Below are 21,750 nucleotides of genomic sequence, written 5' to 3'. Positions count from 1 at the left end.
AAGACCAGGCCCGCTGTGGAAAGGCCCGGCCTCTGGTGGCAGATACTTGGAGAATGTGTATTTCATGAAGAACAAACGGGGTGGAGGGAGGAGGACACACAGGAGAGGCAGGGAGGACTGATATGAAGAGCCAGGGAGCCAGCCCTCCCCGTCAGCCCCCGCCCTAAATACGATGCCCTGCTGTCTCCAGGGACTGCCTCATGTCACTCTGTGCTGACACCTGCTCTCCCTGTCACCCACGTCAGGGTGGAAGGATGCCCACAGGGAACACACGAAGCCAGGGGCAGAGCTCAGAGGACAGGACCCGAAAGGCAGCAGGAGAGAAGGTCTCACTGCAGACAGCCGATTCCCACGTGGTGACGCACAGCCCTCGGGACAGAGCAGGCCCAGCACAGAAACCCACACAGCGCGACCACGCGACTACCGCGCAGCCCTCGGGCCGGGACTTGATCAATGTGAAACAGCCCTGTTCCAGGCAGATCGCCTGTCCTCAGGGCGAGGAGTGAGATAACGTACGTCAAAGATGCTGCCCAGCGCCTGGCACAGACTCAATAAATGGAATCAATTGTAGGGGTGCCCACAGCAGATTCTGCTGAACAAACGACAGAAAGCCCAGCCACAAGGCCAAGCTGTCAGCATGTGTTCCTTCTCAGGAAGGCAATGCAGTGCTGCTCCCACTAACAATGCCTAATTCAGCCATTTGTTTTCTACGCTGACTCACAGGATCCCACCCACCCAGATCTCCTGTGGGCAGCAGGAGAGGAGAACCCTGTCGCTCACTCAGTGATGCTCCACCAACGTGCACTCACGTGAACAGGGTTCAGCTGTGAGTTCATTGAAGTCCGACCCCAACACTTCACTGCTTCTCACCAAATGCTCAAACGCTCACACCTAAGTTTTAAAATTAAGTATACTATTTTGGTGGCCCAAACTTTCGGGAAGGAGACCCTAGACTCTCTTGAGAACCAGCCAGCACTTAAGGCCCCTCTCCCCCAGAGAGTCACCAACACACGTTAAATACGACACGTGGTAGACAACGCCAGGGCTCGGGGGCTGGGAGCCTACGTGGGCACTGTGCACCACAGGAAGGGGGCGCCAGTGGGATCCCTGAAAACGACAACAAAGATGCTGCACAGACTATCTGGACATCAGCGTCCTTACATTCACTGTGGCATAGCAGGTAAAGCCTGCAGCGCCGGCATCCCATATAGGTGCCAGTTCCAGTCCCACTGCTCCACTTCCCATCCAGCTCCCTGCTTACGCCCCCAGGACAGCAGAAGATGGTCCAAGTACTTGGGCCCCTGCACCCACATGGGAGACCAGAAGAAGCTCCTGGCTTCAATCAGGCCCAACCCTGGCCATTGCGACCATTTGGGGGAGAGCACCAGAGAATGGAAGACTCTCCCTCCCTCCCTCTCTCTCTCTCTCTCTCTCTCTCTCTCTCCAGAGAATGGAAGGCCTCCCTCTCTCCCTCCTTCTCTCTCTCTCTCTCTGCCTCTCCCTCTCTCTAACTCCGCCTGTCAAGAATCACAGTACAGATCAGTCTGCACACAGCTCTGAAGAGGCTCCCAGTTCCTTTCAAGGGTGTCTGAAAACTAAGAGGATATATCAGAAATGCATGCAAAATGTCACTTACACAAAATCCGGTGGTCACCAGAAGTGAACCACACAAAGGTGAAGACAGGAAAACAGGAAGAAAATACTGAGCCCTTCACTTGGACAATGAGCAACTTGGTAAGAGGTCTACTCTGTCCAAGCACATGCAGCAAGTCGAATTCCAAAAGTTGTCCAACCCACCGGCTCTGCACCCACAGGCGTCCTATACAGTGGCTGGCGAGTGAACCGAGACAGCCGCCAGGGGCCAAGCAGGTCTGGCTCTGGAGGAGTTCTTCCGTGCTGGGATGTACATGCAGCAGAGACCCAAAGAAGCCCCTTACTCTCCCCTCATTCAGAATCCATGTAATTCACTCCACATCACCCAAGCAAAACCTAAGCTACTGGCCCCGTCATGTTTCTGGAACTGTGCTAAGCCAAAGGATGACAGAATTCTCACGGAATGGACTGTCCTGTTGCCTACGGTGACAATGTCATGAACCAAAGGTCACTGTGCCAGCCACGCTCCACAGAGGCACCTGATGCTCACAGCAGCCCTGCAGGTCTCATCCCCAACTTCACAGGTAGGTAAACTGCAGATCAAAGCACACAGAGTAACCCAGAGCTGGGATTTCAACACAGCCTCTTCCCTCCAAGGCTACGTCTCGCTTGCCAAGACAAATTGCACACTGCACACCTCGTAGCTGGGTCTGCAACCCTCACCTTCTCGCCTCCACCACTTCCAACAAGCTATCTGTGTGCAGGGTACATGTCTATTAGTATTTCGCTCAGAGGCAACAGTGAAGAATGCCCAAGCAGTGTATTCCAGCCCTGGCTTAAAAGAATTTTCGGCAGTTTTTCATTAGCCATTCACCATGACAGCAAAGCTCATCAATTCCATACACTTTTTTTTTTTTTAAGATTTATTTATTTTACTTGAAAATCACAGTTACAGAGACATAGGAAGGAGAGGCAGAGAGCGAGAGAAAGTGGCCCTCCATCCGCTGGCTCACTCCCCAGTTGGCCACAACAGCCAGAGCTGCGCTGATCCACGGAGCTGCTTCTACTGCCTTCCCAGGCCATAGCAGAGAACTGGATCGGAAGTGGAGCAGCCGGGACTCCAACTAGCGCCCATAGGGGATGCTGGCACAGCAGGCGGTGGCTTTACCTGCTACGCCACAGCACCGGCCCCTACTCACACTGTTTTAAATTAAAAATTTAAATATTTATTTCAGAGGCAGAGAGCGAGCACATTCCTATCTGCTGGTTCACTCCCCAAGTCTCCACAACAAGCAGGACTGGGCCAGGCTGAAGCCAGGAGCCGGGCTGGAGATCAAGGTCTCCCACCTACCACACTGGTGACAGGGACCCTGTCACTTGAGTCACCTCCACTGCCATCTGGAGTCTGCACCAGCGGGAAACAAGTCAAAGGCTGGAGCCGGACAGTGAGCCCCGACAGGGTGGTGCGGGACACAGGCGTCTCACGTGGCGTCTGCTCAACAATCACTCGCGGAATTTCCAAGACCTGTTTCTCTACAACTTCAGAGGGTCGGAACAGCACTTTAATCGTGTGCACACTCCACTGTGATCACAAGTTTGTCCTGGCAATGAGTCATCTGTATTACTTTCTATTCTGAATTCCTAACTTTACCATTTTGAAGGAATCCTAACTGCAGAGACATTTACCAATCTAACAGCACACACTCCTAGGGCCCACCTTCCACGGGAAGGGTACTTCATGGGGTAGCATTCAGCAGCCAGCCAAGGTCCTAAGAGCAGAAGACTTGGAATCCCAAGCCTCTTACTAGAAAACCCAACCAGGACAGAGACTGCTGATGGCGTGCCGGTCATTTTTACTCATTTTGTGGAGGTCAGGGTGAAGCAACTCTGACTTCTGTTCCAGTGTTAATCCTACACAGACTAAAGCACATCAAGTGTTGGCAGACAACCAGGCTGTCCCACGTGTACAGCAGGTCCTACCCGGCACGGCCGGGAGCACGAGCCTGCACCACGAGCCTGCACCAGGAGCACACGAGTCAGGGCTCTGCAATGGCCAACGCGAATATCCAGGCAGCCAGAGACCGCCGAGGCCCTCAACCTCACCCTCACCCTCTCGGGGGCCGCCGAGGCCCTCACCCTCACCCTCACCCTCTCGGGGGCCGCCGAGGCCCTCACCCTCACCGGGACCACAGACACTGCTGAGAGCCAGCACGCCCTTTATTCCTCTGAGAATCGCATCCATGAAAAAACAAAATAGAGCCAGAAAGGCGCATTCTATACCCAGGACAGGCTGGGGAACGAAAACGGAACCGGAGAAGCTGAACCGTAAAATAAACAAAAGGTCCTGAAACTGCGGTCGCCCTTTCTAAATGTGCTGCAGCTGCAAACATGGCACAGGAACTGTTCTGTGCGTCTACACACAGGTGAACAAACCAGTTCGCCTTCATTTTTGTGGCATGTGGTGTCTTAGGAAAGCTCCGAAAGACTGCACCAAGAGGTAGGATTATAAATACAAGAAGAAAAGATCCTTTATCACTGTAGCTTTAGTAAGAAAAAAGGGGGAAGAGGGAGTTTAGTCCAAGCTGTGTTTGTTTTCTTTTCACCCAAAGAAAACACAATCTTCTGCCACGACACACACTGCAGCGTGTAACTAATTCATTAAGGGTGAAACTGGGCTTTGGTTGTTCAGACACTGATAAGCTGATAAGACCACACACAACTGGAAGTTTTGGAAATATCAAATTAGTAAGAATTTTAGATGTTATAATCTTATTTTAGAAACTGTGGCTATTCTGATAAACCACAGACACAGTACGATTATTGTGTCATTAGAATGGATGCCCTGCAACAGCTCTCTGGGTATTAACACCAGTGTGTTGCTACTTTTAACACAGAACATTTAAAATGCACATTTATCAGCTTATTAAAACTTCCATCACAAGCATATTTCATTTCAGGATCATGTGAGTGGGGACAGTTACAATAAACACTTAAGGGGGCCGGCGCTGTGGCATAGCGGGTAAAGCTGCCACCTGCAGTGCTGGCATCCCATCTGGGCACCAGTTCAAGTCCTGGCTGCTCCACTTCCGATCCAGCTCCCTGCTATGGCTGGGAAAGCAGAAGAAGATGGCCCAAGTGCTTGGGCCCCTGCACAGAGCGGGAGACCCGGAGGAAGCTCCTGGCTCCTGGCTTCGGATCAGCGCAGCTCCGGCCATTAAGGCCCTCTGGAGAGTGAACCAGCGGATGTTAGACGTCTCTCTTTCTCTGTCTCTAACTCTGCCTCGCCAATAAACAAATCTACAAAAAAAATTTAAAAATAAACGCTTGAGAACACAGAATTTTCAGAATCCCTCAGGACGTTTTGATCTCAACATAGGCCTGAAGTTTTTAACTTTAAAAAAAGTTACTTCCTCCTAGTTTTTGGAGAAAATGGACAATGGAAAACACCTGAGACACCTGAAGACTGAAAACGGATTCCCCAGCGGCAGGTGCCCGGGCGTGGCGCTGACTGCTCACTAACTCCTCGAGGACCAGTGCAGCAGGCACGCTCGGCCCGAGTCTCAGTAGAGAAAGCACGTACATTCCACACAATTTCACATGTTTTATTAAAATCTTACACACATCCCAAAGAATGGGCACAGGTAATGAAAAGTCAACCCCCGCCCCTTTTGAGGAAAACCCAAGTATGCAACTGTGGGGTGCGAGGCCTCACACAGAGAGGCAGCAGACAAAACCTCTTTAGAAGGCACTGCTTCAAGTCCTCCCACGGCGTGCCTTTTAAAGGAAAACAAAAAATATAAAAAGCTGTACAGTAGGGCCGGCACTGTGGAATGGTGGGAAGGCCACTGCCTGCAATGCCAATATCCCATTTGGATACCGGTTTGAGTCCCAGCTGCTCCACTTACGATCCAGCTCCCTGCTGATGGCCTGGGAAAGCAGTGGAAGATGGCCCAAATACTTGGGCCCCTGGACCAGCATGGGAGGCCCAGAAGAAGCTCCTGGTTCATAGCTTCAAATTGGTACAACTATGGCCGTTGTGGCCATCTGGGGAGTAAGCCAGCAGAAGACAGACCTCTCTCTGTCTCTCCCTTTCTCTCTCTCCGTAACTCTGCCTTTCAGACAAAAAATAATAAAAAAAATTTTGAAAACGGGGGGTGGCGCTGTGGTGTAGCAGGTAAAGCCACCACCTGCAGTGCCAGCATCCCATATGGATGCCAGTTTGAGTCCAGGCTGTTCCACTTCCAATCCTGCTCTCTGCTATGGCCTGGGAAAGCAGTAGAAGATGCCCCAAGTCCTTGGGCCCCTGTACCTGTGTGGGAGACCTGGAAGAGGCTCCTGGTTCCTGGCTTTGGATCAGCCCAACTCCAGCCACTGCAGCCATCTGGGGAGTGAACCAGCAGATGGAAAACCTCTCCCTCTGCCTCTGCCTCTCTGTAACTCTGCCTTTCAAATAAATAAATAAATAACCTAAAAAAAAAAAAAAAAAAAAAAAAGCTATATGCCCCAAATTAAACATTTTGGCAAAACAAAACCTTCAAGACCCTAAACTTTGGTGTCACACCCTAAAAACAGGGAAAGACTCACCAAGGATCTCACTAAATCACATCCACCAATAAATCAGAGCTGCACACGAAACTGAAGCACGCATGACCCACAGCACTCAGCTCAAGGGAGCACCGGAACGCGGTTCACCGGTGAGCAGCCAGTCCCTGGCATCAGAAAGACAGCACTGCTGAGGGCCCTGCGCACCGGGTCACCTAGAGCTCACCAGCTCGCCAGCAGCCTCCAGCCTGTCCACACGGGCACGGCGGGGGGGGGGGGGGGCGGGGGGGGGGGGCACGATGCCTCTGTTTTTGCAGTTCTGAAACTGATGGCAAAATCATGTAAAACCTCAAAGGAAAGATTCATAAAAAGCTAAAATTGACATCGTCAGATAACCACTTCACAGACAACAGGTAGCAAGGAGTGTAAATACAGTCTGTGTTTCTAACATCCACTTACTGGGGTAATCAGAAACAGCACGTACAGTTACCCAGAAACACCCGAGGCAGAAACACCTGAAGGCACCAGTTCTCGATGGGATTCAGGCTCAGTCTACAATGAGCAGTGAAAATTCACCCTGGCCAATTAGTAAAGCCAACAAAACACCCCTACTTCTACCAAGTGACCACCCTACTGAGAAGTACCATGAACAAAAACCAGATTTAGGCAGGGTAGAGTCGCTCACTTGATACCCCAGCAATCGCAGACCACGCACATCACCCCTCTGAGCATCACCTCCCATACCCCAGCAACCGCGGACCACGCACGTCACTCCTCTGAGAACCACCTTCCGTACCCCAGCAACCGCGGACCACACACGTCACCCCTCTGAGCACCACCTTCCATACCCCAGCAACCGTGGACCACGCACGTCACCCCTCTGAGCACCACCTCCCATACCCCAGCAACCGCGGACCACGCACGTCACCCCTCTGAGCACCACCTCCCATACCCCAGCAACCGTGGACCACGCACGTCACCCCTCTGAGCACCACCTCCCGTACCCCAGCAACCGTGGACCACGCACGTCACCCCTCTGAGCACCACCTCCCATACCCCAGCAACCGCGGACCACGCACGTCACCTCTCTGAGCACCACCTCCCAAACCCCAGCAACCGCGGACCACACACGTCACCCCTCTGAGCACCACCTCCCAAACCCCAGCAACCGCGGACCACACACGTCACCCCTCTGAGCACCACCTTCCGTACCCCAGCAACCGTGGACCACGCACGTCACCCCTCTGAGCACCACCTCCCATACCCCAGCAACCGCGGACCAAGCACGTCACCTCTCTGAGCACCACCTCCCGTACCCAGCAACCGCGGACCACGCACGTCACCCCTCTGAGCACCATCTCCCATACCCCAGCAACCGCGGACCACGCACATCACCCCTCTGAGAACCACCTCCCGTACCCCAGCAACCGCGGACCACGCACGTCACGCCTCTGAGAACCACCTCCCGTACCCCAGCAACCGCGGACCACGCACGTCACCCCTCTGAGCGCCACCTCCCATACCCCAGCAACCGCGGACCACACACGTCACCCCTCTGAGTGCCACCTCCCGCACCCCAGCAACCGCGGACCACGCACGTCACCCCTCTGAGCGCCACCTCCCGTACCCCAGCAACCGCGGACCATGCACGTCACTCCTCTGAGCGCCACCTCCCGTACCCCAGCAACCGCGGACCACGCACGTCACCCCTCTGAGCACCACCTCCCGTACCCCAGCAACTGCGGACCACGCACGTCACCCCTCTGAGCACCACCTCCCGTACCCCAGCAACCGCGGACCACGCACGTCACCCCTCTGAGCACCACCTCCCGTACCCCAGCAACCGCGGACCACGCACGTCACCCCTCTGAGCGCCACCTCCCGTACCCCAGCAACCGCGGACCACGCACGTCACCCCTCTGAGCACCACCTGCTCTTCTCCAAAGAGGACACTCTCCAGTCTGGCATCAGTGGGAGGACATCAGGACGGTACAAAGCTGAGCACAGGGCCACACACAGCCAGGCCCTGGTTCATCACACGTGACATGACGGCGGAGAAGCAGTAAATCCTGCCGCGACCGTAACAAACGGCATCAGGATGAACGAATTCAGTCGGGAGCTCCTGGTACATACGGCACCAGCCTGGCCACTCCACCTGAGCCCACATCCTCAGTGTTTACTGATGTCCACCTCCACCCTGGTGCTCTTGGGGTGTTCATCCCAGTCCTCGGTCCTTCAGAGGCAACGTCACCCCCACAAACTGCAGCCTTCTCTCAGAACGCCGAGAACACCGAGCTCACGTTCTAACGGCCATCTGTGAACTGGAACGTGACACTGCCCAGGGAAGGAAACACCATAGGAATTTAAAAAGCAATGAAAAACACAATCTGTAATCTGGAAAAAGAATCTCGTGTTCATGTTTACAGAAACCACAGGACATTATCTTTTTTATAAACTTTCAAATGACAAGTGGATTTTTTAAAAAACCGAACTAAATTATTTTAAACTCACTGTCCTAAGGGTCTTGTTATATCTTACCTTCATACACGTCACCATATTCCAGCCTTTTTTTCTGTGTTAGGCAAGTCTCACCTTCTAATTTACATACAACAGAACCACAACAGCTCCTTAAGAACAGAGCCCAGCACTGCTCCTAACACACGCCAGCACCGCCTTTCAAAGTTTTCAACCAGAGCATATGTGAGGATTTTTGCAAATTCATCCAAATACAGCTGAAAATTTTTGTAAAAGGTTTTGAAAAAGTTTAATTAATCCACATAATTTCCCTGTGAACAATTTATATGTAAGCAGAACTCAAGCGCACAAAACAAAAATCCTGACCGACAGGGGACGTGCAATGCTCCACTGGAAGGCACAGAGCAATGGCAGGGACAGGCCCCTCCACACCTGGCCAACCAGGTCACCGCTCCCGTTCCCCTCGCAACAGGCACGCGAGCCACAGGACGAGCCACGGAACGCCATACCGAGCTGCCCCATACGCTGCTCCCACAACTGCACAGGACCGCAGCTGAGTGCCCGGCAGGTCAGTGGCCACGGGAGGGGGCTCCAGACACCCCAAACACCGCGGTTGGGCCTCCGTCACTGAGCGTGGGAGGAGCCTGAGACGGAGGGCGGCCAGCTGCTGAAAAGGTCAGGAGCTCCTACCCCAGGGACGCCCAGCCACTTCTAACTGTAAGAGGAACCGGCGTTGTCCCTGGTCCTGCTCCTGTCCACCGCAGGCGGCCGCCTAGAACAGCACACGGAAAAGGCACGGGAAACCGGGCTTCGCGCTCTGACTGTGACACTCGCTGGCAGAATGAAGTGGGGCAAGCTATCCATCCTCTGGAGCTGGTAAAAACCCCAAGTCCAGACCTAAACGAGAAAGCTTTTGGGGGTGCTCGGCACGCCACAGGACCCCTGATCCTGCCGGGCCGCAGCACCTGCCACCTGTGTCGCCTCAGAACTTCCCTCCACACCTCTGTCCACCTGCTGTCAGGCAGCTGCCTGTGGCCTGCCAAGTCCCTCTGGGGGGTGGGGGGGCAGCTCCAGGGCTGCTCATCACTCCTCTCCTTCCTCCATTTCTGTCTCCCATGCCCGCCCCCAGCACTGCCTCCTGCCCACCCCAGACCCGCAACCCAGAGCCCCCACTGAGCGCGGCTTGCCCTTGCTGCAGGGACACACGCTGGACTCTGCCAGGAGGAGTCAGCGCCTGCTGTCGTCACCTCTCCCAGGGCCCCAGCCGGCCCAGCCACGCAGGGTAGGGCCAGGCAGAGGAGGGGCCGGCATGACCACCCACGGAGCTGACTCCTAACTCAGAACACTTGTGTGGGTTCCCACGCAAGCAGGACAGCTAATAGGTCGCCAAGCTGGGTCCCTTCTTCCTGGGGCACAGCCTGTGCCCCTAGACATTCCTCAGACAGGACCTCTCTGAGGAGACCACACCCTACCCCCAACCCCCACCCCAGAGACACGCTGACATCACAAGACCTGTCTCCTCTAGCCGTCGTCCTCCACTCCAGTGTCACTGCACACAAGCTCTCCACCAGCACTCAGAACAGAGAGCCCGGCCAACACCGCATCAGTACATCGGGGAGCCTGCCACGGCCCCTCCGGCACCTTCCTCCACCCACAAACACTCCATCTCCCCACGCTCCCTGGCCAGCTCAGCCCAGCAACCTCTCCTCTGCCTCCCGGGACGCAGCCGCCTTCACAGCCTGTGCCTTTCAGGGAGCTCTACCCCAGCCTGAGTCATCCCTGCATTCGGCTCTTTCACCTCGGTCACTCAGCACAGCTGGGGAAGAATTTCAAATATGTGCAATTTCAAAAACCTGGAGTGTTTCGCACAGCACCGGGATTTGTACTGGAACACTGCTGACTGCACAGATGGGGGAAGCATTTCCTTTTAAAGCTGACTCTGACGTCACTGTGTCGCCACCTTTGTAAAGACTTACAAACAGGCCGATATTCTCAAGCACTACACCTAGGGTTTGCAGTGAGGATTACCTGCCTCCAGTATGTGACATGAAGACCTCTGCTACACAGGGCACTGCTGGTTTTGTCACAAACTCTGTCTTCTTACTGTCTGGCTATCAGGTATAAGCCATCTGCTGCTATAAATAACTCTGCTCGCCCTCTGATTTGCTGTGAACAGTGAGGTCAACAGGATGGACTGGCCTACAATGAGAGAGAACAGAGAGTGGGGCTCTCACATGGGGGAAGGCAGGGGGACGGGACCTAGTGCTTTCTAAATCTTTTATTTATTGAAACAGAGACAAGAACGCCCACCGGCTGGCTCAGTCCCGAAATGCTCACTATGGCCAAGGGGCCAAAGCTGGAAGCCAGAAACTCAATCCAGATCTCTTGTATGGGTGGCAAGAATCCCAACCACCCACTGGAGCCACCACCACGGGCTCCCAAGAGCCCACCTCACTGTGCTCACCTGGAGCTTACACAAGTACCCCGTAAATGCTGACAGGTTAAACAAGCCACAACTCAGCTGCTCCTCAGCAAGATGGGGGGAGTGGGGGTGCTCGGAGCTGCCGACACAGCCACCCTGAGAGGTGGCCATGTCAGAGCCAGGGGAACCGTGCCTCAGGAGGCGACACGACTTGCCCGGAGTCACACGGCTGGCAGACACCAGGCGTGCCGAGTTTCCTCCCTCCCACGGAGCACGTGTGCAGCCCACTGGGGCTTCCTCAGGGTGCACCAGCCCCAGGAAAGGCTCTCCCGGAGCGGACAGCGGGCAGGGCTGCATGCTAGGAGAGCGTGTGCTGACCCCAGGGAGCTCGCACGGCAACCAACAGGGACCGGGACTCAGACGACGAGGAGCACCTCTGAACTTGGCCTTTTCTATGTGGTTCTATGGATCATCACCTTCCTATGACTCCTAAAACAACCTCCAACACCTGACCCTGAACTCCCTCCCTTCCTCTCTGCCTGCCCCATCCAGGAACTTTTCAAGTCAAATCTGCCTGTGGCCGTTCCGACATGTGGAAACTGCAGCTGAATTCCAAAACTGAGGGTTCCCAGTTTAATTTGCAGTTAAAAACACCTACTGTGTGTACTTGTTCGGCCCAGAGCACAACGGCATGATGTGTGGTCAGAGACGAAATGCACTGTGTTCTCACAGCACCGTGTTCTCGTCCTGCCCCACACGCTGTCCGAGTCTCTGCCCATCATCGAGGATTTACTGAGGGCCGACTTCTGCCAACCAGGCCAGCCCTGTCAGCTACTCCTGATGTAGGTTGGCCTCTCCCACCTGCCAAGCCTAAGGAGCCATGGGGCCGTTCTGCTCCCCTTAGTGCTGCGAAGCCTAGCAGAGTATCTTGAACCAATAAGTTACGGGGGGGGGGGGGGGGGGGAGGGAGGGAGGGAAGAGAGCACGCGGAGCCACTTTCTACATGCAGGAGTCGGGCTTTCACTGCCCAGATAGGCCACGGGTCCCCCAGGGCTCTGGCGGCCTGTCGGAGGCACCACGTGCCCTGCACAGCTGCCGGCCCAGCTGTCCGGCCGAGGAGCTGAGGCCCAGAACCAGGACGCGCTCGGCCCTTTGTTTCTGTCCTCACAACCAGGGTGAGGCCAGGTCCCTGTCCATCCACCTGTCAGCTGTCGTTTTCAACATCTGCTTCTCAGAAGTACTAAGTTACCAGCACCTCTGAAGGAAATTCATGACGATTCACTCTCTGACATCACTGCCTAAAAAGATATTCTTTAAATGTCTGAGGTCACACACAAGATCTACATAGAACTGAGTTAATACAAAAAGATCTACATTTCAGATACTTGCAAGCTATAAATCAGCATTCAGAGTAACTAATTAAAAAATAAAAAACACTTCCCTCATTACTGAGACCCTGCAAACCAGGTCCTGGAACGCCAGCATGCCTCCTCACCAAGGAGCTTTCCAAAACTACCTTCTAAGAGGGGCTTCACGTAAGTCTTTTGGTTAAAACTTAGGACTGGCTGCATAATAGACTACAGTTACAGAAATAGTAAAGGGAAAACTAAGAAATATTTACTATTTAACTCAATATAAAACCCAGCAATCCAGGCAAGTATAATTATGGATGTAAAAGTCCGTATCACTAAATAGAAAATTATCAATGTTTTCTACACAGCCAATGAACAGGAAAATAAGGTTAACTACAATAAGGGGGTACTGAACTACATTCTACACATGCACACCAAAGTACGTCGGAACACAGCTTAGAGCGAGGCTGCTATTAAACAATGACTATGTTCAATGGGAAAATCAGTTTCATGAAAACCTGATGCATGGACCAGAACTCCACCTTTCCAGATTTTTTTTCAAGTACCCTTGGAGATGAGTTAGTTATGCTTAGTGGCATGGTATGGAGTTCCTACAAGTCACAACACACCCAAAGGACTGGTAACATTAATTATAACTGAAATGAATACCAAATAAAAGAACAGGTGAATCATGCGAAGAGTTTGCAAACAATTCGGCACTAAGCATAGTATCAACAAAACTGCGGCCTGCGTTGTAGCACAGCTGGTAAAGCCGCTGCCTGAGATGCCAGCATCCCATACGGGCACAGTTCCTGTCCAGGCTGCTCCACTTCCATCCCAACTCCCTGCTCATGTGCCTGGGGAAGCAGCAGCAGATGGCCCAAGCGTTTAGGCCGCTGCTACCCATGTGGGAGACATGGATGAAGCTCCTGGCTTCAGCCTGGCTCAGCCATAGCCATTGCAGCCACTTGGGAATTGAACCAGCAGAAGCTCACTCTGTCTCTCCCTCTCTTTCTTTCAAATACATAAATCAATCTTTTAAAAGAAACAAAATCCCAATACTCATTTAAGACAGTTAAAAAAAAAACAAAAACAAAAAACCTGGGAATTTTCTAGACTCTGATCATGTGACTCAGAATCGAAGCCGTCAGTGACCAGAGCAGGGACTAACTCGGCTCCAGTAAACAGAGACCCTGGATTGCTGAGAGGCCTACCAACTGCCTGAGAGAGCTGCATTTCCATTAAGCTGTGAAATACAAGGAATATGGAGTGGAAAACAACCATACTTCTTGCCTACGCTTTCAAATCTGTTGTAAAGCCCGCCGAAATCAACTGTCCTTGATTATTTCATGTACAGTGCAACCTCCACGACTCACTCTGCAACTGGGAGAATCAACGACCTGCTGTGTTTTGAGGATTACAGAACTGGACATAAGGCTAAGGCAGCCCAAAAAACCCAAACACTACCACACTATGCCTTGGCATGTATTCAAATTGGGCTCTAAGATAGATTCCTGAATTCATATTAAAATTTTCATAAAAAAATAATCCCAGCTGTCAGTACGCCAGCTGGAAACAGGATCAAGCCACCAAACTATGCTCCTTCCCCAACACCGGCCCAGCCTCTCCCTTTGTGTGACTACTCTTTACCTTTTCTTCAAAAAATCATAAATCGTAAAAGAGAACTTAGTCACAACAGTAAGAACAGCACACTCTGAACTTGCACCCTGCGGAGGAGCTCCCTGGCCGCCTGGCCCCCTCCAGGTCTCTCTCCCATCCTGCTCCCTCTGCTGTCCCTGTCCCTTCCTGTCTATCGCCCCCAACCCCATCTTTCCGTCTCTCTGACTTCCTGTCTCTGTGTCTCTCTCCTGTCCCCTCTGCCTCCCCTCTCAGTCCACCTCCTGTCTCCTGTCCCCTCAGCTGTCTGCCTCCTTCCTTCCCTCCAGTCACCCCCACTCCCCTATCTGTCTCCTCCCCCAAGTGACACCCCCACTCTCCCCCATCTGTCTCCTCTCCTCCCCCAAGTGTGTCACCTCCACTCTCCTCCATCCCCTGTCCCAAGTGTGATGCCCCCACTCTCCCCCATCTGTCTCCTGTCTCAAGTGTGTCACCCCCACTCTCCCCCATCTGTCTCCTCTCCTCCCCCAAGTGACACCCCCACCCTCCCCCATCTGTCTCCTCTCCTCCCCCAAGTGTGACACCCCCACCCTCCCCCATCTGTCTCCTCTCCTCCCCCAAGTGTGACACCCCCACTCTCCCCCATCTGTCTCCTGTCCCAAGTGTGTCACCCCCCACTCTCCTCCATCTCCTGTCCCAAGTGTGACACCCCCACTCTCCCCCATCTGTCTACTCTCCTCCCAAGTGTGACACCCCCACTCTCCCATCTGTCTCCTCCCCCAAGTGTCACCCCCACTCTCCCATCTGTCTCCTCCCCCAAGTGTCACCCCCACTCTCCTCCATGTCTCCTCTCCTCCCAAGTGTGTCACCCCCACCCTCCCCCATCTGTCTCCTCCCAAGTGTGTCACCCCCACTCTCCCATCTGTCTCCTCCCCCAAGTGTCACCCCCACTCTCCTCCATGTCTCCTCTCCTCCCAAGTGTGTCACCCCCACCCTCCCCCATCTGTCTCCTCCCCCAAGTGTGTCACCCCCACTCTCCTCCATGTCTCCTCCCCCAAGTGTGTCACCCCCACCCTCCCCCATCTGTCTCCTTTCCTCCCAAGTGTCACCCCCACTCTCCCATCTGTCTCCTCCCCCAAGTGTCACCCCCACTCTCCCATCTGTCTCCTCCCAAGTGTGTCACCTCCACTCTCCCATCTGTCTCCTGTCCCAAGTGTGACACCCCCACTCTCCTCCGTCTCCTGTCCCAAGTGTGTCACCCCCACTCTCCCTCATCTGTCTCCTCTCCTCCCCCAAGTGTCACCCCTACTCTCCCCATCTGTCTCCACTCGCCCCATCTGTCGCCCCCACTCTCCCCATCTGTCTCCTCTCCCCCGTCTCGCCCACTCTCTCCTATCTGTCTCCTCTCCCCCCAAGACTCGCCCCCACTCTCCCCATCTGTCTCCTCTCCCCCAGTCTCGTCCCCACTCTGCCCCATCTGTCTGCCTCCTCTCCCCCCAATCTCACCCCCACTCTCCCCCATCTGTCTCCTCTCCCCCCAATCTCATCCCCACTCTCCCCATCTGTCTCCTCTCCCACCAGTCTTGCCCCCACTCTCCCCCATCTGTCTCCTCTCTCCCCAAGTCTCACCCCCCACTCTCCCCCATCTGTCTGTCTCCTCTCCCCCCAATCTCACCCCCACTCTCCCCATCTGTCTCCTCTGCCCCCAATCTCCCCATCTGTCTCCTCTCCCACCAGTCTTGCCCCCACTCTCCCCCATCTGTCTCCTCTCTCCCCAAGTCTCACCCCCCACTCTCCCCATCTGTCTCCTCTCCCCCCAGTCTCCCCCCATCTGTCTCCTCTCCCCCCAGTCTCACCCCCACTCTCCCATCTGTCTCCTACCCCCAGTCTCGCCCCCATCTGTCTCCCCCCCAAGTCTGTCTTCCACACTCTCCCCATCTGTCTCCTCTGCCCCCAATCTCAGCCCCACTCTCCCCATCTGTCTCCTCTCCCCCCAGTCTTGCCCTCACTTTCCCCCATCTGTCTGTCTCCTCTCCCCCCAAGTCCCGCCCCCACTCTCTCCATCTGTCTGTCTCTTCTCCCTCCAGTCTTGCCCCCACTCTCCCATCTGTCTGTCTCCTCTCCCCCCAGTCTCGCCCCCACTCTCCCATCTGTCTCCTCTCCCCCCAGTTTCATCCCCACTCTCCCCATCTGTGTCCTCTCCCCCAGTCTACCCCCATCTGTCTGTCTCCTCTCCCCCCACGTCTGTCTCCTCTCCCCCCAAGTCTCGCCCCCACTCTCCCCATCTGTCTCCTCTCCCCCCAGTTTCGCCCCCACTCTCCCATCTGTCTGTCTCCTCTCCCCCCAGTCTCGCCCCCACTCTCCCCGTCTGTCTCCTCTCCCCCCAGTCTTGCCCCCACTCTCCCCATCTGTGTCCTCTCCCCCCAGTCTACCCCCATCTGTCTCCTCTCCCCCCAGTCTCGCCCCCACTCTCCCCCGTCTGTCTCCTCTCCCCCCAGTCTCCCCCATGTGTCTCCTCTCCCCCCAAGTCTGTCTCCTCTCCCAAGTCTCGCCCCCACTCTCCCATCTGTCTGTCTCCTCTCCCCCCAGTCTCGCCCCCACTTTCCCCGTCTGTGTCCTCTTCCCCCCAGTCTCCCCATCTGTCTCCTCTCCCCCCACGTCTGTTTCCTCTCCCCCCAGTCTCGCCCCCACTTTCCCCATCTGTCTGTCTCCTCTCCCCCCACGTCTGTCTCCTCTCCCAAGTCTCGCCCCCACTCTCCCATCGGTCTGTCTCCTCTCCCCCCAGTCTCGCCCCCACTCTCCCCATCTGTGTCCTCTCCCCCCAGTCTCCCCCATCTGTCTCCTCTCCCCCCGTCTCCTCTCCCCCCAAGTCTCGCCCCCACTCTCCCCATATGTCTGTCTCCTCTCCCCCCACGTCTGTCTCCTCTCCCAAGTCTCGCCCCCACTCTACCCGTCTGTCTCCTCTCCCCCCAGTCTCGCCCCCACTCTCCCCATCTGTCTCCTCTCCCCCCACGTCTGTCTCCTCTCCCCCCAGTCTCGCCCCCACTCTCCCATCTGTCTCCTTCACCCCCACGTCTTGTCTCCTCTCCCCCCAGTCTCGCCCCCACTCTCCCATCGGTCTGTCTCCTCTCCCCCCACGTCTGTCCCCTCTCCCAAGTCTCGCCCCCACTCTCCCATCGGTCTGTCTCCTCTCCCCCCCATCTGTCGCCCCCACAACTCTGTCTCCTCTCCTCTCTGGCCGGCCGGCATGTCCCTGCCCCCGTCCACCTTCGGCCCGCGTCCCGCGCGGGGCCCGGCCGGGCCGAAGCTGTCACCCCGCGGGCGCCTGGAGCGCAGGGCCGCGGCGGAGTGCGGGGCCGGGGGCCGGGGGCCGTGCCCGCCGCCGGGCCCGAGTCAGGAAACAGCCCGAGCGCGCGGCGGCCGTGATTCAGCAGCGGGGCCGGGCCCGGCCGAGTCCGGAAAAGGTCACCGCGACGCCGCGGCGGCGGCCGAGCCCCGGACCCGCCCCGCGAGCCGGCGGCGGCGGCGGGCGCGGCGCCGGGGCCGGCGGGCTCCTACCTTTGCGGCTCTTCGGGGAGCTCCGCTTGCTCCGGGCGCTGGCTCGCTCTTCCTCAATCGCAGCTGCTATCTCGGGGTTGTCTTCCCCATTGTACCAGACCAGCAGCTCCTCGCCCGGCGCGATTGGCTGCGGAGAGAGAAGGGACAAGCACCGGGCCAATCAGAGCGGCGCTTGTTGGCGGGGGCGGGGCGCCGCGGCGGCGGCCGGGCGGCCGGGCGCGGCGCGCCGACGGCAAACAGCTGTGGGCGCCGCGGCGGCCGGCGCGCTCCGGGCCGTGGCGCCGCCGCGCAGGCCCCTCTGCTGGACGGAGGACCGCACGGCGGGTGCGCACGCAGGCGGCGACAGCGCCGGCCACGCACGCCCACGCCGCCCCACGCCGAGGCCGAACGCGCCGCCCGGCAGCCTGCGACCCCGACAGGGCCCGGCAGGGCCCGGGGGCGCCGAGGGAGGAGGACCCGGCCGGGCAGGCCCCTGCCCACGCGGGGAAGCAGCCGGGCCCGCTCGGGATGACGCCTCCGCGTGCACAGCGGCGGGGGATCGGGTCGGTAGCATCCAGCCGAGACCAACTAGGGTCGCGTGCGCGTCCGCGCAGGTGGGCGAACTTGTCAGCCCGTGGAAGGCAGAGTTCTAGGCGCAGACCCCAGCTGACCAGTGAGAAGGAGTGGGGCGCCGGAAGCCCACCCCCACCCCCGCAGCAGGCTCAGCTGTGGGAGGCTCAGCTGGAGCCCACAGGCGAATGTTTGCATAGTCTCAAAATAGCCCCGCATGAAACACGTGTTCATTGCAAAGAAAAGGAGACACAGCACCGGGAACCTGCGGACTCCATCAGGACACAGGAGGAGCCTTCCCTGGGAAAACAAAATAAAAGACAAAGACTAAGGTCCCCTAACCCAGGGGGATGGCCGAGACCTGGGTGCAAAGGCCTTGTGGCTTCCTGGTCCAAGGGCGCGGCTGGAACGGAGGAGCCGGAGTGAGTACAGATTAGGAAGAGACCACGGGCTGGCATCGGCTCCGGACTCGGATCACCGCAGTCTGATCCTGTCGGGGGCAGCGGCAAAGCCCCCCGGAGATGCCGGCTTAGGACCTAGCTCTTCCTGCCGGGGAGACACAGCCGCGAGCTGCAGAACTCTCACCTGGCCCGGCTTTCAGAGCATTCCTGCTGATTTTACACGGTAACAAGTCACCTTCCTTTGCTCCCCCAAGGATGGCCAAAAGCTGCCATTTGCTCATCTTTGAACAAATATATTCCCTTCATAACTCAGTTAAACATAAAAAAAAATGATATTAATGGACTAAAATAGCCATGTGTCACTCTGATGAAAAAACCAGATTTTTGCTCTAAGACACGTTTATGAAATGGTAATCAGTGTTGGACATGCCGAGTGTTCTCAGAAATATGTAAAGTCTTAAATGAAGCCAAATAAGAAAGAAAAGGAAAACGCGGGCACCCCAAACTGGTTAGGAGATAGCATGGGACAGCTCCACATGAGGAGCTTAGGGCTGCGTGTGCCCGCTCGGCATTCAGCCGGCAGTGCTGACGGTGCCGGCGGCCTGAAGCCCGGCATCAGCACACGCCACTCCGGAGGGCCCACTGGAGCCCGGCATCAGCACACGCCACTCCGGAGGGCCCACTGGAGCCCGGCATCAGCCACACGCCACTCCGGAGGGCCCGCTGGAGCCCGGCATCAGCACACGCCACTCCGGAGGGCCCGCTGGGTTGCTGCTAGCACACAATAAGAAAACACCAGAATCTGCCCGCCTCACAAATCTAATGTCAAGTTTCTAGCAGGCCAATGGGCTGATGAAGCAGCAACAGGGCAAGAGGAACTTGACTTCGACTTTATACTGAAACAGCTACAAACAACTGACCCTTCAAAAGAAAAACCAGTCTTTTCAATCTAGGATTTGCTTCCACATTGCTCTCTTCTGACTGGTTAGCATTTTTAAGATTTCTCACATGGAATTTCGGGAGAAAAATCAATAAAGGAAATATACGTCTACATTTAAAAGAAAAGACTAAAGCACCTTTTTTGCATACACAGTGTAATAATATGCCACTTAAAGATGGGGCTGGTGCTGAGACAGGCGTGCCTCAGTGGTTCTGTTGTAAGAACATCGGAATGTGTGCTGACACACCACTGATCCAGCTGCGACGTCAGGGCCACGCAGCCTTCTGACGGCACCGTCACGAGCAGTCTCATTGGCTGGCACCTGGTTATGCAGCACATGGCTGTACCGCATTTTCACATTAAAAAATACCACCACCAACAAAAACACTCCCAACCCTGCTGCTTTTCCCTGGCTTTCGGACAGGCGTCCCAAAATCACCCATCCTCGCTCCCCTAAATATCAGTGTGCAGACACCTGAGGTTTGAACAGGCCAACCAGGAGGAAACAAGGGCTCTCAGTATTTGTGACACCAGCTCAGAGTGAAGGAATCTGGAACCACTGGAACACAGAGTGCGTCCACGCGTACCTACCTATAATCCATTCCCAGCAGAGTCCTGTAGAAGGCAGGCAAGCTGTCAGCTCCACTCTCCAATGACGACCAGACCGCAGCGCCTCTGCCCATAGCCTCCGAGCCCCAGCTGACCTCGCCCCTGCCCCTCACCAGCCTCAGCTCTGTGACTCCGCCTCCCCCTCCGGCTGGTTCTGTTCTTTAATAATAAACCTGAATTCTGTAAAAGTTACCTTATTCCTTTGCTTCTCCCGGCCCTGCTTCCTGAACTGCTCTGCCCACAGATCTTTGTATGGCCGGCTCCCTCCTTTCCCAGCGGTAGGGTTCAAATGTCTTTTCCAGAAAGGCCTTCCCTGACCCACAGGCCTGAAAGCAGCCTTGCCGCTGTGGCATGCTACTGTCTTCACAGCACTCATCACCATCTTATTTCCTGGTTATCTGCCTCTGCTCCCTTAACAATAGAAGTTCGAAAAGATGGCAGACTTTGTCCATCTGTTCACTGCTGAAGGACAGTCCGTGGAGCGCAGGAGACAATAAATATTTGGAAAACTCACGAGTGCATGCATGAATAGATAGCAGACTCAGTGACCTTTCTGGAATTCTAATCACATTGCAAACAAGACCAGTGCTGAGGTTTCCCAATGATCTGGGTGCAACAGTAAGTTGCGAAGACAATCCAGAGTCCGGCGGACATCCCAGGTAGTTTATCTACAAGACACAAACCTACACGATGCTACTCTAGAAGACAGGAAGTGATCTCTGGTGATGAGCCTGAAGGACCACAAGCACACTGCAGCAAATGTCAAAGGTCAGGACAGGAGGGCATCTGAAGGGTCAGAACTATGCTATTTCGCACAAAGGTAAAAATAACAGCAGCCACGTAACCACTCCCTCTGCCACCGCGGGTTGGCTGAGGGCTGCTCACAGAGCCTCGGGCGTGCTGGCTCACCGAGTCTGCCCAGCACTGCCTCCATCTTCACAGGCGAGAGAACTCAAACGCAGAGAGAAGGACCTTTGCCTAGCCACACTGGAGGCCAATGTGGGTGACCAGGAAGTCTGTTCCAGAGTCCCTGCTTCTGACCATCACACCACATCAGCTTGCCGAGAGGGACAGCTGTCATTTACTAGCACTTCCCAGGTGCAAGGGCTCTCTCCCAGTCACCTAACTCTAGCGGGTCCACACGACAATGACTTGCTCCTCCTGATACGGGAGCCGAGGTCGCAACCATTTGCCTGGGTCACAGGAGAGTCAGGTTTTAACCCGGGCAGTCTCGCTCCAGAATTCACACTGGCACCCACTGCTCTGCACCTCGCTTCTCGAGGTTCACGTGGATTTCCTATCAGAGAACACAGCTGAGTCTGACGAGGTACTCTGGGACCCCTTGGGGCACACGTTCCTTCAGAACTCCCCTCCCACTCTGCCTGCCTTGTTTTCACCCCCTGGTCTCCATGGGGTTCTATATCATTGGGTCAAAGGCATGTTGCCCTCACTCTAAACTGAAGAAACAGTGAATTCTTGAGTCGTACTTTGAACCCAATTTCAAACTCCAGGATGGCAAGACTGTACAGCAGTATCTTCTAGAAAAGCAAGCGACCACAATCAAGCAGAAAGGAAATGGGAAACAAGGTCTATGAAGTCTTATGTGAGGAACTACCACAGAAAAATATTTTCTGCGAGGACTGGAAGCAAGAACGTGTATGTGTATGTGTGTGTGTGTGTGTGTGGAGGGGT

General features: G+C 55.5%; 1 protein-coding gene across 1 annotated transcript in view; it reads right to left on the bottom strand.

The window, feature by feature from the left end:
- The window catches only part of PRDM2 (PR/SET domain 2), a 124,849-nt gene that overhangs the window by 53,061 nt on the left and 50,038 nt on the right, over positions 1 to 21,750 (bottom strand). Inside the window, 1 exon segment of the mRNA XM_062190465.1 lies at positions 17,560 to 17,686. Within this exon segment, the coding sequence (XP_062046449.1) occupies positions 17,560 to 17,686 (127 nt within the window).

The sequence above is a fragment of the Lepus europaeus genome, chromosome 5 (assembly GCF_033115175.1).
Source record: "Lepus europaeus isolate LE1 chromosome 5, mLepTim1.pri, whole genome shotgun sequence".
In the NCBI taxonomy this organism is placed as follows: domain Eukaryota; kingdom Metazoa; phylum Chordata; class Mammalia; order Lagomorpha; family Leporidae; genus Lepus; species Lepus europaeus.
This window is presented reverse-complemented; position numbering and strand designations above follow the sequence as displayed.